Source organism: Tachyglossus aculeatus, chromosome 2, assembly GCF_015852505.1.
Source record: "Tachyglossus aculeatus isolate mTacAcu1 chromosome 2, mTacAcu1.pri, whole genome shotgun sequence".
In the NCBI taxonomy this organism is placed as follows: Eukaryota; Metazoa; Chordata; class Mammalia; order Monotremata; family Tachyglossidae; genus Tachyglossus; species Tachyglossus aculeatus.
Window position 1 is genome coordinate 119,732,462 of NC_052067.1, and position 17,353 is coordinate 119,749,814.

Genomic DNA, 17,353 nt, shown 5'->3' on the forward strand with positions numbered 1-17,353 from the left:
TACCCTGTTCAACATAAACTGGTAATAAAACAGGACGTTTCTGTTAAAAAGGGATTTTATAGTAAACACATTTAAAATCTTCAGTGCAAGCAAAACATTTTATAAAGGAAGCAATAAAGACGTGTCTACCAAGTGCTTTTACTGGGTCATTTTTTTATTAGACTTTTGAGCACTGAAATTTTGGAGATTCACACTGACATGGTGAGCACTAAAAGGTTTAATCAAATCAATTGCAACTTTTTGAAAATTTGCCCTTTAAAAATGTGTAATAGGAACAGATAGTTGAGACTTGAAAGATTTGAGTCTGAAAAGTACATATATATATCTTTTTCACACTTCTGTTATGCCTCTTCCTTTCCTGCTACTTTTCATTTTGCAAACACTTCTTGTGACCTATTTAAACTATTCTGAAATTTTATTTGGTAGAGAAACCCTTCCTGCGTCTTCTTCTCACTTTCAATTACATAGGTTACAATAATGATTTTTTATTGCGCTCAAGAAACCACGGTGAGAAACAGCATGGCCTAATGGATTATAGCCTGGGCTCGGGAGTCAGAAAGACTGGGTTCTAACTGGTCACTTGTACTCTGTGAACTTGGACAACTCATTTAAATTCTCTGTGTCTCTGTTACCTCAACTGCAAAAATATTCATTAATTCATTCATTCATATTTATTGAGTGCTTACTGTGTGCAGAGCACTGTACTAAGCGCTTGGGGAGTACAAGTTGGCAATATATAGAGACGGTCCTTACCCAACAGTGGGCTCACAGTCTAGAAGGGGGAGACAGACAACAAAATAAAACATATTAACAAAATAAAATAGAATAAATATGTACAAGTAAAATAGAGTAATAAATGCGTACAAACATATATACATATAAACAGGTGCTCTGGGGAGGGGCAGGAGGTAATGTGGGGGGGGATGGGAAGGGGGAGGATGGAGAGAGGAAGGAGAGGGCTTAGTCTGGGAAGGCCTCCTGGAGGAGGTGAGCTTTCAGTAGGGCTTTGAAGGGAGGAAGAGAGCTAGCTTGGCAGATGTGCAGAGGGAGGGCATTCCAGGCCAGGGGTCAACGGTGGGACAGGCGAGAACGAGGCACAGTGAGGAGATTAGCGGCAGAGGAGTGGAGGGTGCAGGCTGGGCTGTAGAAGGAGAGAAGGGAGGTGAGGTAGGAGGGGGCGAGGTGATGGAGAGCCTTGAAGCCGAGGATGAGAAGGTTTGCCTGATGCATAGGTTGATTGGTAGCCACTGAAGATTTTTGAGGAGGGGAGTAAATAGGGAATAAGACTGTGAGCTCCATGTGGGACATGGACTGTGTCCAACCTGAGTACCTTGTCTCTATCCCAGCACTTAGTCTGGCACACAGTAAACCCTTAACAAATACTATAAAAGAAAATAATAAAACAAGGTAATGTCTTTTCAGCTCCATGAAATATTGGCACATTTTGTACCACTCCTCAAATCCTCTATCCCCTTGCCCCTATTAACCAGGCCACATACTTAGAAAATTGCAACTATCAGGCATGGGGAAGCTCCCTAAAATCTCCCCTAATCCTCTCCAGCCCCTCCTTCCCTCTATCCCTTCCTCCACCTAACCATTTTTCTCAGCAATATCTCAAGAAGAGATCTCCTGCAAAATCCACCCCTTCCACCTGGGCCTCCAACCACATCCCTTCAACCTTATCAAAAAGCACAGGCCCCCTCCATGCCTGTTATCCATGACTGCCATTTTCAACTGTTGGCTCTTCTGGCTTCTTTGCCACTGCTTTCAAATATGCCCATGTCTCCCCTATCCAAAAAGAAAAAACCCTTTCCTTGACCCCACGGCTCTCTTCAGCTATAGCCCCATCTCCTTTTTACCATTCCTCTCCGAACACCTTAAGCTAGTTGTCTATGCCCACTGTCTCCAATTCCTCTCCCCCAGTTTTCTCCTTGACCCCCTCCAATCTGACTTCTGCTCCCTTCACACCACAGAAACTAACATCTCAAAGGTCAAAGTTCGACCTCTTAGCTGCCTTTGACACCATAGATCACCCCCTTCTTCTGTAAACATTATCCAAATTTGGCTTCACTAACACTGCCCTCTTTCTCTTCCTTTCTTTCTCAATGGTCATTCTTAGTCTCTTTTCATGGGCTTCTCTAACTCCCACCCCCGAGCTGTAGGATTCACTCAAAGCTCAGTTCTGGGTCCCCTTCTATTCTCCATTTATGCCCACTCCCTTGGAGAACTCATTCACTCCCCTGGCTCCAACTACCACCATGGTAGCTAAGCGCTTACTATGGGCCAAGCACTATTCTAAGCACGGGGATAGATATAACGTAATCAGATTAGACACCGTCCCTGTCCCACATGGGACTCAGAATCTTAATCCACATTTTATAGATGAGAACTGAATTCCAAATCTACATCTCCAGACTTTCCCTCACCTTCCCTGTGTCTTGCATTTCCTCATGACTTCAAGTTACCTCTACTTGAATGTCCACTGATGCCTCAAATTTAACATATGCAAAACAGAACTCCTTATTTTCCCAAACAAACCCTGTTCTCACCCTGATTTTCCTTCACTAAAGACAGCACCACCATGCTTCATGTCTCACAAGCACAAAACTTTGGCATTGTCGTCCTTGACTCTTCTCCCTCCTTCGGACCACATATTCAAGCTATTACTAAATCCTGTTGGTTCAGCCTTCACAAAATTGTTAAAATCCTCCTTTTCCTCTCCATCCAAGCTGCTATCAAATCACCTTGCCCCCTTCTACTTTACTTCACTGTTCTTCTATCAAATCACAGTCTGAACACTAAGTTTCACTAATGTCATTCTACTCACTTTACCCCATTCTTGTCTATCTCACCGCTGACCTGTTGTCCCCGTTCTGCCTCTGACCTAGAATGCTCTCACTCTTCATATCCAACAATTACTCTCTCCATTGTCAAAGCCTTATTGAAGGCACATCGTCTTCAAGAGACCTTTCCTAAGCTCTTATTTCCTCTTTTCCCACTCCCTTTTGCATTGCTCTAATTTGCTTCCTTTATTCACCTCTCCCTCAGCCCCGCAGTACTTATGAACACATCCATTATTTATTTATATCAATGTCTGTCCCCCATGAGAGACTGTAAGCTCATTATGGGCAGGGAATGTCTACCACCTCTGTTACATTTTATTCTCCCAAGTGCTTAGTACAGTGCTCAGCACACTGTCAGTGCTCGATAAATATGATTGATTGATATTTATAGTGGCTACTTATTGACTGTCTTCATAGTTTAAATTACTAGGGCACTTGATTTTGCAAACAAGGGGTGAGGCCAGGGAAGAGGGACCCAGGACTTTCCATGAAGCTCCATAGGAGGAGGGGACTTAGACCAACCATGGTCATGCGGTTCTGTGCAGGGCTCTGTGTGGGAGGAGTGGACTGTCTTCCAGACAGGTGGATGCTGTTTCCTCAGAAACTCAAGTGGCTCTGTTCTGGCTTTCCCTCCACATCCCCAGACTGGGTAGCCTCTGCCCATCCCAGTGGAGTTGCACCCATACTTCTGTTGTGGCTGCATCAGGCTGGCATCAGAGTGCATTATATGACTGATAGCGTGAGATGATGTAATATTAGGATATTTCAACCCTTTTACTAGGAATTGGTACACTGATAAGATGTGCAGACAAATTCATCGTGCTACCAAAATGCCGTTTATGCAAACAGCATCTGAGTTATGCACCTTCATTTTCTACGATATGACATTTAAATATTGAGATAAACCCTAGTAACGGCCAGAAAATCATTGTCATAAACATATAATAATTTAGTGAATAATCCATAGAGTTTGTGAAAATAAGTGGAAGGATGTTATAGCTAACATGATGTTTTTCCCCTCTGCTGATTAAAGGTTTAAATGATGTTTTGGAAGGAGATTATTTCAATAATAGACAGTCTTAGGCAAAATACAAACCTTACCCACTCAAAAAATGCACTTAGTGCTACCAAAGTGGGTTGAATTTTCACAGAAAAAGAAATTTTTTCATTGAGCTTTTGGAATCTGCTATTTTCTGAGAAACTATTCTTGGGTTAAAGGTATCTAGAGATACCTTTCTCATTAATCATTCCTTGAGGATATGCAGATTCATGAATATGTTCTTGAGTGATATTTGATAAGCCAGAAGAATGCATCACAATCTTTTGGGGCTCCTGAACAAAGTAGGATGCCAATAGGAAGCTTTCTTGGAAAACCTCAACCTGATATTCACTCCAAAACAGTCACATCAGTGAGCTTTGAAAACTTAAGAACTTTAGGAAGCTATTCTCTCAGAATCAAATACTGGAAGGTGTGGCCCAAAAGGACCTGGGACTTTATCATGATCTTCCCTACCTCCTCCATCACACTCACTGATTACCATATTCATGTCCTGTAACTCTTCTCACTGCTCTAAACCAACACTCTTCCACCACATCCTAACATGTCACTTCTCGCCCATCCACCCCATTCCAAATGTCATGCATCACACACAAGGATATTATGGCGATATTAACACAGGCTGTGGAACTACTTTTCCATTGAGGACAAACTCCCATACTCATCCTTAACCTGTTCCCACTCTGGTCACTTCATAACACTGAAGACATGGTTCACTCTAGATGAAATTGTTTCTCTTGCTTCTCTATTCAGAGGATACCTCATCTTCTTCCATGCCTCAAGACTCATGGGGTGTCAGACAGTTTCTTGTCTCTCAATGCTGCTTTGGCACTATCCCACCTCTGAATCTCTCAGCTTCTGTTTCTTTTAAGCCTGTCATTCATCTCTATTTATTACAAACACAGTTAGTAGGTGCAGTCACTCACTTGAAGTCCTGGATCCACCTCTACTCTTCTGACCACATTTTGACACCTCTTTCACCTCCTCCTCTCCTTATCAATCAACCTATTAATCAATGGTATTTATTGAGTACTGTGTGCAGAACACTGTATTAAGCAAGTATCTGGGAAAGTACAATATGACAGATTTGGTAGGCATGTTCCCTACATATAGTGAGCTTCTAGTCTAGATAGGGAGACAACCACTAATATAAATAGTTGATTTACAATATATATTTTGCCCTTTCCTACCTCAGGCTTGTGTTCTAGGTTATAGAGGTGAGTCCCAGCTGGTCTCTAAACTAAAGCCTTTTCTGCCTTGGGGCATCCCCGGGTGACTTCTAACACAGAGTCCTTCCCAAACACAAAATCCTGGCAAAAGCCCTTTCCTGGCTCCAACCTCAGTCTGGATTGAGCTCTGCTGAGGTGAGGGGAGGGAGATTCAAACTGCCTTCTTGACTCCACGGTCCAAGATGGCCCCATAATGCAGATAGGGGGCTCTCCAATACCTTGATGCTTTGGGAGTGCCCCTCCTTCCCAGGCCACATGGCCCTAAAATGGTGAATTGGGCCAAGACACAGAGCTCAATGGACAGTTGGAGAAGGGACTAGGAGCAAGGAAAGGAGACCATTGGAAAACAAGGGATGCCAACTTTGTGCTCAACTGCCAATGAGAGGCCCCAGAACCTGAGCTCCCTAAGGGGAGCTGCCTGTGTCAGCCAGGAGTTGGCTTATGCAAAGGAAAAGATGTATTAAAACTCTAACTGTGTAAGTGATCTATGCTCAGTAGGCAGATCTCTTGTTCCATGGACCACTTTGTTCGTGGCTCACTTTGTGCCTAGACAAGCAAACATGTGTTGAGCCCTCCAGGCAGAGAGTGCGATCAAAGGTACCTGACTTGGAGCAAGATGTGATGTTTGTCTTCTCCAGAAATAGTAGCTTCATACTTTTAAAGATGTGTATATAAGTGCTGTGGGGTTGAAGGTGGAGTAAATAGAGAAGTAGCATTATTTAGTAGAAAGAGCATGGGCTTGGGAATCAGAGGTTGTGACTTCTAATCCTGGCTATGCCACTTGTCAGTTGTGTGACTTTGGGAAAGTCACTTAACTTCTCTGTGCATCAGTTACCTCAACTATAAAATGGGGATTAATAATGTATGAGCCCCATGTAGAACAACCTGATAACCTTATCTATCCCAGTGCTTAGAACAGTGCTCAACACATAGTAAGCACTTAACAAATGCCATCATTATTATTATAATCAAATGCCTAAAGGTCACAGATCCAAGTGCATTGATGATGCAGAAGATAGAGGGAGCTGGGGAAAAGAGGACTTAAGTGGGGAAGGCCTTTTGGAGGAGATGTGAGCCTAATAGTTCTTTGACTGTAGGGAGAATGGTGGTCTGGTTTAAATAAAGGGTGAGATAGTTCCAGGCTAGAGGGGGTTCATGAGAGAGCAGTCGGTTGTACGATAGACAAGACTAGGTAATAGAGATTAAGTTGTGGCTACAGGAGTGAGAAGTCTTAGCTTGGCTGTAGCAGGAAATCAGTGAGATGAGGTAGGAGGGGATGAGCTGATTGAGTTATTTAGAACCAAGGGTAAGGATATTCTCCCCTCTCAGGGTTGCATCTGGAGAGTTTCCAGTACTCTAACTGTCTAGGCTATAGGAGAGAGAGTCAAGCAGAGGCACCTACTCATTCTATCCCTAGCTTGGGCAGTGGCTAGCAAGTGGAAGGCAATATGCTACAAGTCAAAACTCACCCGGGAAGCAGTGGCATGGGAGAGAGTCGAGGATGGAAACTCCAGTTTACTGCACAGAAGGAGGCAACGGTAAACCGTTTCCATATTTATACTAAGAAAAACCTATGGATACACTACCAGAACGATGGCAGATGGAGAGCAGGACATTCTGGGAGAGATGTGTCTGTGGTGTCACTATGGGTTGGAAACGACTCAATGGCATAAGACAAGGACATTCTGTTTAATGTGGAACTGAACAGGCAACCATTGGGGCCTTATTGAGAAGTGGAGAGACATGGACTGAACCTTTTTTTTTTAGGAAAATGATACATGTAACAGAGTGAAGTATGGACTGGGATAAGGAGAGACAGAAGCCATGGTGGTCAGTGAGGAGGCAAGTGCAGTAATAATAGTAATAATGATGGCATTTATCAAGTGTTTACTATGTGCAAAGCACTTTTCTAAGCCCTGAGGAGGTTACAAGGTGATCAGGTTGTCCCACGGGGGACTCAAAGTCTTAATACCCTTTTTACATATGAGAGAACTGAGGCACAGAGAAGTGAAGTGACTTGCCCAAAGTCACACAGCTGTAGTCAAGGTGAGACTGGATATGTGCTTTGATCAGAATGGTAGCAGTTTGGATAGAGAAGAAAAGGCAGATTTTAGCAATGGAAACAGGGTAAAACTGACAGAGTTTGGTGACAGATTGAAAGTGTGTGAGGATTGAGGGTTGAGGGCTTATGAGATAGGGAGGGTAGAGACACTCTCCCCAGTGCTGGGAAAGTCAGGGGAGACAGGGTTTGGATGAGAAGATAAGGAGTCTGTTTTGGACATGTTACATTTAAGGCAGGACATCCAAGTAGAGATTTCCTGAAGGCAGGAAGAAATGCTAGACTACAAAGAGGGAAAGAGATCAGGGTTGGAGATGTAGATTTGGGGATCATCTGCATAGAGGTGATAGTTAAGTCATGGGAGGGAATTCATTCATTCAATCTCATTCATTGAGAGCTTACTGTGTGCATAGCACTGTACTAAGCACTTGGGAAGTACAAGTTGGCAACATATAGAGATGGTCCCTACCCAACAATGGGCTCACAGTCTAGAAGGGGGCTCACAGGGGTGAGTACTCCAAGGGAGTGGGTGTGGATGGAGAATAGAAGGGAAGCTAAGCTGAGCTGAAGTGAGCTCTGAGAGACTCCTACAGTTAGAGGGTGGGAGAGAAGAGAACTAGAAGAGAACCAGTGTCAGTGAAGTCTAGTTTGGATAATGCTGGATAATGCAGCTGAGAGGTCGAGGAGGATTAGGATGGTGTACAGACCATTGCATTGGGCAAGAAGAAGACCATTTATGACCTTTGAGAAGGCGGTTTCTGTGGACTGAAGAGGACAGAAACCAGATTGGAGGAGGTCAGGGAGAGAATTGGAGGAGAGGTACTCGAGGCAGTTGTATAGACAGCTAATTTAAGGAGTTTGGAGAAGAATGGTAGGAAGGAGGTGGTGCAATAACTGGAGGGAGCTGTGGGGTAAATTGAAGGTTTTTTAGAGTAGGATCAACATAGGCATTTTCTAAAGTAGTGGTGAAGAAGCCATCGGAGAGCAAATAGTCAGTCAGTCAATCACCATTGTTGAGCACTTACTTTGTGCAGAGTACAGTACTAAGAGCTTGGGAAAGTACAATATAACAATATAAACAGATACACTCCCTGCCCACAATGATCTTCAATTAATGAATCATATTTTATTGATCACTTACTGTTTGCAGAGCACTGTACTAAGCACTTGGGAAAGTACAATATAACAATCAGAGTTGGTAGATAGGTTTCCTGCCCACAACAATCTTATCCAAACTTATCTATCAAATTCTTTCAACTACCTTATTGACCTCCTACAATCCAGCTTTCACCTCCTTCACTCCCTGAGACTTCCCCCTTCACAGTCATCAGTGACCAACTTCAGTCAAATCTAATTGACTGATTTAATTCTCCTCCAGCTACTGGATGCCTTTGACACTGTGGACCATTCACATCCTTTCTTCTGGAAACTCTATTTAACCTGGGTTTTACTGATGCAGTTCTCCTATAGTTTTCCCCATATCACACTGACTGATCCTACTTAATGTCTCTCACCATCATTTCCTCTCACTCTCTTTTGGGGCTGTGGAAGAGGGGACTAATGCTAAGAACAAGCAAAAAATATTGTCTCGTAAGCAACTGTTAATCTATAAGCTATTGAAGCCATGCTCTTGGTCTGATGGGGACAGCAGTGCTTGTGGGTAGAAACAGGAATAAAATTAATTTACAAATCTATAAAACACAGGGATGTTTTATATAGAGATATTCTGGGTGGCTTCTGGTCCCACCTCAACAGAGCTGTAGTAGTGTTTTGTCTTCATTCTCCAAACTCTGCATCATACCAGAGTTACTAAAAACAACTAGAATTTTGTTTAGGTTATTTAATGGCTAAAAGAAGGAATTTCACTAATGAATAATTACTAAACATTAACTATCAAAAGTATGTTCCTTGTGCAATGAAGTCAATCATTTAAATTGCCTTTATCATGGGGCCCACAAATCTAATTGGCAATACTATCCTGATTCCGTCAAATCATGGAAATTTGTACTAGGTGTTTTAGCAAAATCAATATAATCTCAATCAGATCAACTGAGTGAAAATGTACTCCAAAAACTGGCACAGAAAACATAATTTTTAACTGAGTCCATCTGTTTCTCAGGCATATACAAACTATTATCCATATCCCTTATCATTTAATTTTTCTTGAGTCCTTTAAAAATCCTTCTGGCTCAGTTTTCCCATATTTGAAATACACGAGTTGGTTAAATTGGGTGGAACTAGTGTCATAAACTAGGTTGCAGTGTTGATTTCTTTGTGTTAGCACTATTCTTGCCCCTAGAAATATAAAATTACTGAAATTAAAAGCTTTCTGTAACACGGGATTGGTCCAGTGGAAAGAGCACTGTCCTGCAAATTAGGAGACTTCACTAATATGGACAAAGAACACACATGCACTGTGCAGTGTAATGCACCTCTGCCACCTAGTTGCTTGTTGTACTTGTGCCCTTGTAGGAATATGAATGCCAGGAAAGAAAGAATGTAAGTGGTGCAGTTCAAAATTGTAGCACTATAATCAATTTCTCCATACAGGTTCTCTGCCCTGATGATTTACCTGTTGTTCTATGAACTTCTTGATTATGTATTTTTAAATCTTTAAATCAATTTTTAAGTTATCTAAGAACAATATCTATTCATAGGGCATATAGAATATAACAAAATGAGTTAATACCTACAGTACTTAACATTTCCAAAGCATTCAATTGAATTTGAAGAAACACTACACTCGTACATGAATTTTCAAATATAAAAAGGGTTTCCACATGTATTACGTCATAAACATCCACTGGATCTGCAAAATTTACTTTGGCTTGTATTATGTTCATGATATCATCTTGCCTCCTTGCAGCAATTCCTTACCTTCCTTTGCTCCTTCACCTACTTAGCTAAGAGATTCTAAGCAATATCAGCTATATATTTCCTTAAAAAAAAGTTTCTATGAAAACCATACAAGACAAAGAGATTATCTGGACTACTGTTCAGGGTCATTGCTTACTGTCTCCTTAATATAAATGTGTCGTATACATTTTATCTTAGAGAAAAGAATAAAATTGACTGTTAATACCTATTTAGAATGGCAAATTCTAATAACAGTGCCTAATTTGAATGTTCTGTCAGTTGTCAGATAGAACAGACCAAGACCTTTTTCTATTAACTAAAAATCAATAGTTGCCTTGCAAATTACAAGGTTCAAATGTTCCTACATGTACTGTTATAGTTTATTGCAGTATAAGCCAACAGCATGAAAAGAACTTTCTGTATAATTGAAACGCTGGTTCTATTAGGAAGGGAGAAGATAGCATCTCAAATTTCAAACGTATATCCAGTCTTTCAGTGAAATAATAATAACAATAATAATTATAAATTGTATTTATTTAGCACTTTCTATGTGCAGAACACTGTACTAAGTGCTTGGGAGAGTACAAAACAACAGAATTAGCAGACATGATCCCTACCCATAATAAGCTTATATGCTTGAGGGAGACTCAATCAATCAATAAATTGTATTTATTGAAAGTTTCATATGTGCAGAGCATTTTACTAAGTGCTTAGGAGAGTACAATATAACAGAATCAGCAGACACATAATGAGCTTACAGTCTAAAGAGGGAGATTGAGGATAATGCCAAAGCTATGGTCATGATGTGATAGAAAACAGTGATGCTGCTTCTCAAAAGAAGATATGCCCTAATCAGGGAATCTAACCACTGTATCCCACGTGACAAGTGGGAAGGGAAAGAAGCAGCATGGCTCAGTGGAAAAGAGCATGGGTTTTGGAGTCAGAGGTCATGGGTTCAAATCCCGACTCTGCCAATTGTCAGCTGTGTGACTTTGGGCAAGTCACTTAACTTCTTTGTGCCTCAGTTCCCACATCTGTAAAATGGGGATGAAGACTGTGAGTCCCCCGTGGGACAACCTGATCACCTTGAAACCTCCCCAGCCGTTAGAACAGTGCTTTGCACATAGTAAGCACTTAATAAATGCCATTATTATTATTATTATTATTGAATCAGTTGAAGAATTTGAAGAAGAATCTTCAGTAATTCTATGTTCAGAATGGTCAATTTTGAAACGTGGGTAAGCTTCTCCATTAATTTATGACTGGACACAAGCCTGTTTACTTGGTAATGCATGAAGAAGCGTGATGTTATGTTTAAATTATATTTCAAATTTATTCTACCTTCATTCATTCATTCTACCTTCTAGACTGTGAGCCCACTGTTGGGTAGGGACTGTCTCTATATGTTGCCCCAAGCGCTTAGTACAGTGCTCTGCACAAAGCAAGTGCTCAATAAATACGATTGATTGATTGATTGATTCATTAGGTAGCCATAAGTTACATATTTACACTTTACTAGACTTCAATCCAGCTTGACATATCTTTATATAGTTAATGGGAATTCAAAATCTTCAGTGGCTAAACTGCATCATTACGTAAATCACAAATGCCATCAACCTTTAGAACTTCTTTCTAACCTCTGATTTTTCCAAAAGCCTTAAAAATGTACTGTTACTGTCTACTCTATTAGACTGAAGAAACTAAATCACTGATTTTCCACTTCTTTCCCTGTGTACCCATTCACATTTACTTAATTTTTTGTCCTATTCTTGACTATATATTATTACTAAACTTAGGTTATTACATTACTATAACACCTAGTACAATAATCAAAGTAAATGTTTTCCCTATTTATTCCCTATTTATTTATGTCCATTGGTTTTGATTATTCACTTACAATGACTACACAGAGATAATTTGCTATCCATTGATAAATCCAACTATTGGTTTAGGTAATGTTTTAAGGTAATGAAGACTGTCATTGACACTCATTAAATATTTTAGCATTTTCCTGCAAATTAACATATCAATTACATCAGCTACTAGAAGAAATATCCCTAAATCCAGTAACTGCTTCTGACATTTTACCAGAAGAATCTGAAGACTTCAAATTTCAGTTCAAAATTATTATTAAACAAAAAGTCTTAGGCTTAAATAAACTGCCCCAATGGGATTGCTGAGTTACATGCATTTTGCCAGCCGAGAAAGTGCTTCTTACAGGGTTGTAAACTATCTTCGATCATAAGTAAAGACAGCTCAGTCAACAGATAAATCAACACAAGATGTACAAGGAATAGAAAGCAGGCCTTTAGATCCTGAAACCTAGGTTTCTGTTAACACTTGGGTTACCAAGAAAGTCACTGAACAAAAAAACACAGGTTTTAATTTCTGCAGAACTAGTAGGGAATCAAGACTAACAGATGTATAGGAGTACATACTATGTACTTATGAAAACAACCTTTTTCATCCTGCTTTTTCTTCATTTTCTCTGCATGTATTTCTTCTAATGAGCTAAGGTCTCAAGTCAGTATCAAAGCATTTATGATAAACATGCTGTGGACAATAATTACACTCATGTACACACACTGAATAGCTTAGGCAGTAATCAGTCAAGGGGAAAATGAAGAAAAGCCATTGATATAACAAAACCTTGAAAGAGCACACTCACCAGAGTTGGGGTCAGAGTTGCCATCAGCTTCAGTCCTCTTGTCTGGTGAGGCTTGGTCGTAGAATTCGTCCTGTGGCTGAACCAGAGGGAGAGGATGTGAGATCAGGGTTCCACTACCCACAGGCTCATGGTCTCCTAGACCACTGTCACTGCAGCTTTCTTGGGAGCCATCGGGGAGGTGAAATGTAACACGGCGCTGGGACTACAAAGAAGAGCACAGGATATGCTGATTAATGCTCTTCTTCTCCATTCAGTACATTTGGTTTGTTCTTAAAAATAGGCTCATTTGAAATCTGAACACTGTTTGCTGTTCTGCTTTGTTTCAATATATAAAAAAAAATTACGGTATTCGTTAAGTGTTTCCTATTTACCAGGCACTATACTAAGCGCTGGGGTGGATACAAGCAAATCAGGTTGGATGCAGTCCCTCTCCCTCATGGAGCTCACAGTCTTAATCCCCATTTTACAGATGAGGTAACTGAGGCACAGAGAAGTTAAGTGACTTGCACAAGGCCACACAGCAGATGAGTGGTGAGGTGGGATTAGAACTCAGGACCTGCTGAATTCCAGGCCCTTGCTCTATCCACTACATCATGCTGCTTCCCGGAAACCACTCCAGGGGAAATAAAGAAGAAACCATAGAATTAGCAATTGTATGGCTGCCAGATGAAATGTTTTAGAGTAACATTCCAGCTTTGATTTTGTCTTTCCCACGTAAAAAATCAGAAATAATTTGAGCCTTTGGAATATTTAATCAAAAGATCAGGAATAAAAGTAGAGAAAATAGATCTACTACATTGGTAGTTGTAGGAATAACAGTACTTATTAATCACTTCCCGGATGTGGAGTACTGTGTTAAACATTAGAAAATACATAGATGGGAATTAGACACGGTTCCTGTCCCAGGAGGGGCTCACAACTTTAGTACATAATATATTTCCTATATAAAAACAGTACTATATTTGGATGACCTACAACAGATTTGTTTCCTGAGACATATACTTACCATTCTTTAATTAAGAAAGACTCCAATTGCATTCTAGTCTCTGCGATCTATATAATATAGCTGTCTCTTTTGATGCTCAGTGGACAACAATTAATTCAAATCCCTTTTTGTGCTGACCATGTTTGTATGTCCTACAATAGGTGAAATACATAACTATATCCTTACTGAATTTGAGGCACCTCACAACATTTCACAAAGTACTGTTTTTGATTAAAAATTCTTCAGAATAATGAGGCGTTTCAACTGAAGAACCACATACAAAAATTCTTGTGAAGTGGACATATCTGAAAAATTACTGGCTACCACAGACAACAAAGACTGTGGTGACTACCAAGACACATACTTGCTGGACCATGACATTACTATGTGCTCTGCACATAGTAAGCGCTCAATAAATACGATTGATGATGATGATGACATTATGGCATAACATCAACGTCACGCTGAGTTCACTTGAGCTGTAACTGGGTTCTGCATATGATAAACCTGAACTGCACATGCACTCTGCAATATATTTCACCTTTGCCCACCTAATCACTTCGGGCACATGGTGTCCCAGAGAAACATGGCTTGGCAGGGTTAAAAGAAAGCCACTTGAGCTGTGCAAGTTATAGTTAATTCCTCTATGCAGGTTCTCAGGACTCTAGCTTATCTATCATTTCCTTTAGGAAACCATATCACAAATGTGTGAGCAATTCTGAGAAGGGATATTTCCTTTGTTGGAAAGTTTTTAGACAGTGGAATAGTTTATGACTGAACATGAAGCTTTGGAATTTCTTTGATATTACTTGATCAGAAATACCAAAAAAGATACAATTTAGTTTTCCCTACTAAAGTAGTGAAATGAATAAATAATAAACAAATTATACTTCAATAAAAGAAATAGTAATCAAAATTTCACCAGAATTCTGTATTCTTTTGTTGAACCTTAAATATTAGTTCAGTCCTAAAGACCATGCTGGTAATCGTTAATATAAAAACTTTTCTACTTGGATGTCCTGCTGTCACCTTAAATATAATGTGTCAAAGACAGAACTTCTTATTTTCCTACCCAAAAACTTTCCCAACACTAGACTTTCCCATCTTTTCTCTCTCACAAACCCATAACCTTTGTGTTACCCTTGACTCCTCTCTCTAATTCAACCCACATATTCAATCTATCATGTAATCCTGTCAGTTCAACCTTCAAATGACTGCTAAAATCTACCCTTCCCTCTCCCTCCAAACTGCTACCAGGTTAAACCAAGCACTTATCCTATCCCATCTTGATTACTGTATTAGTCTCCTTGATGACCCCCCTGCCTCTTGTATCTTCTCATTCCAGTCCATACTTCATTCTAATGCCTGGATAATTTTTCTGCAAAAAAATTCAGTCCATGTTTCCCCACTCCTCAAGAACCTCCAATATTTTCCCATCCACCTCTGCATCAAAAAGGAACTCCTTACAATCAGTTTTAAAGCACTCAATCACCTTGCCTCCTCCTACGTCACTTCACTGCTTTCCTACTATAATTCAGCTCTCACACTCCATTCCTCTAATGCCAACCTACTCACTGTACATCAGTCTCATCTGTCTTGCTTCCAACCTCTCACTCATGTCCTGCCACTGGCCTGAAACACCCTTCCCTCTTCATATCCAACAGACAATCACTCTTCCCAGTTTCAAAGCCTTATTGAAGGCACATTTTCTCCAAAAGGCCTTTCATTCATTCATTCAATCGTATTTATTGAGCACTTACTGTGTGCAGAGCACTGTACTAAGTGCTTGGGAAATACAAGTTGGCAACATATAGAGATGGTCCCTACCTAACAGTGGGCTCACAGTCTAGCCTTCATTTTCTTTGTCCCCACTCCCTCCTGCATTGTCCTGACTTAATCCCTTTATTCACTACCCCGCCCCCAGGCCCACCGCACTAATGCACATATCCATAATTTATTTATATTAATTTCTGTCTCTCCCTCTAGACTATAAGCTCAGTGTGGGCAGAAATGTGTCTGTTACATATTTCTGAGCTGTACTCTCCAAAATTCTTAGTACAGTGCTCTGCACAAAGTAAACTCTCAAAAAATATGATTGATTGACATGTTTATGTAATAAATATATTTTCATCTTGCAGGTTAACATTTACCAGTATGAAAGCTGGTACCTTATTTAGGTTACTAATGCATTCTGTCTTTGCGAGGGATGCCATAAATTATTTTCAGTTTTATTCTAATGATATATCTTTTTAAATATAGACCACTTCTTGTGTTATGTATACCAATTTACTACACATTCTAGGCAGATGGACAAGACCATATCAACAGAAAATTTATGATGTAGCCCTAAATTAAAATAAGGATTCCTTAATCTCATTTCTTTGAGATCCATTAGACCAAATACAGGTTGGTTTCCCAAAACATATTTTGACGCATATTTGGACAGAAATGTATGGAGACCTAGAGGGCAATCTTCTGACAACATGCATCTGCTTGGAACATGACGCAGTGTTCTAAGAAATAGGTGTGCTTAAGTGTGAAACACCAATTAAAGCATGAGTTCTATAATATGTCTCCCTCCTAAAAGAACAAAAAAGCACTGGGACTGTTGCAAGCCAACAACAGCACACCCACAAGGCTTGCCATGCAGCAACTGAAAGAGGGATTACACTCCTTGAGCAATGGCATCGCAAACATAGAGATACTGAAAGGCAGACTAAGAAAGAGAAAAAATCCTTGGGTGAAACAACCTCCTTAAATCAATTAATCATATTTATTGAATGCTTACTGTGTGCAGAACATTGTACTAAGCACTTGGGAGAATATATTGTAACAGAGTTACTAGATATGCTCCCTCCCCACAGGGAGTGATCTAACCTGAAGTGCAAATAGTGAGGGAAAGGATATGTTTTAAAGTTTTAAAGTCACATTTGACTCACTTGCACTCATGTTTAACATCACACCATCAGTAATATCCTTGAGAAAAAAAGCCCACAAAAAAACCATACAAAATTCTTGAGAAAGCACAATAGAGTTAGTAGACATAGTCACTGCTCTAAAAGAGCTTATAGTGTAGTGGGAGAGACAAACATTAAAATAAGTTACAGTTAGGAGAAGCAATAGAATATGGAGATATTATATAAGTACACAGGAGGAGTCTCCAAGTTCTTAGATGATACTGAAGTGCTGAAATGGAAGTTCTGGACAAAATAGAGGGGGAAATAAGAAACTAATCAGGTAATGTGTGCTAAAGGAGATATACACAGAAGTGTCTTTATATATGTATATTCACACACACACACACACACGTGTGCATGCCTGCCTCTGTGTGTGTGTGTGTGTGTGTGTGTGTGTGTGCGTGCATGTATACACATGCAGCAAATAAATACAGAAGCAGTACATTTCCATACTTTCCTGGGATTTTGTACTGGACCAGAACACATATTAGTAAAACTGCCTTTCAGATTTTCTAAAGGACAGACGTTATCTTTTGTTTAGCTAAACACATTTCTTATCTATTCCATTTTCCCTGTAGAAATACTATTGTCTTTTACTGAAGGGAAGAATAAATGTCACATTATACGTATTTCATTTCTCATTGTCATGTTAGTTCTAGGTGCCTTGGGCTCTTTGAAAAGATGAGAAAAAGACAAGAG

General features: G+C 40.0%; 1 protein-coding gene across 10 annotated transcripts in view; it reads right to left on the minus strand.

Moving 5' to 3' along the window:
* Positions 1–17,353, minus strand: part of PCDH9 (protocadherin 9) — a 1,202,247-nt gene that overhangs the window by 418,777 nt on the left and 766,117 nt on the right. For 7 of the 10 annotated variants that reach the window (XM_038760895.1, XM_038760879.1, XM_038760872.1 and 4 more), the window contains one exon: positions 12,713–12,914. In XM_038760895.1, coding sequence (XP_038616823.1) covers positions 12,713–12,914 — 202 coding nt within the window. The remainder of the gene's footprint in view (positions 1–12,712; positions 12,915–17,353) is intronic. The other 3 variants (XM_038760924.1, XM_038760913.1, XM_038760903.1) reach the window with 1 other exon arrangement.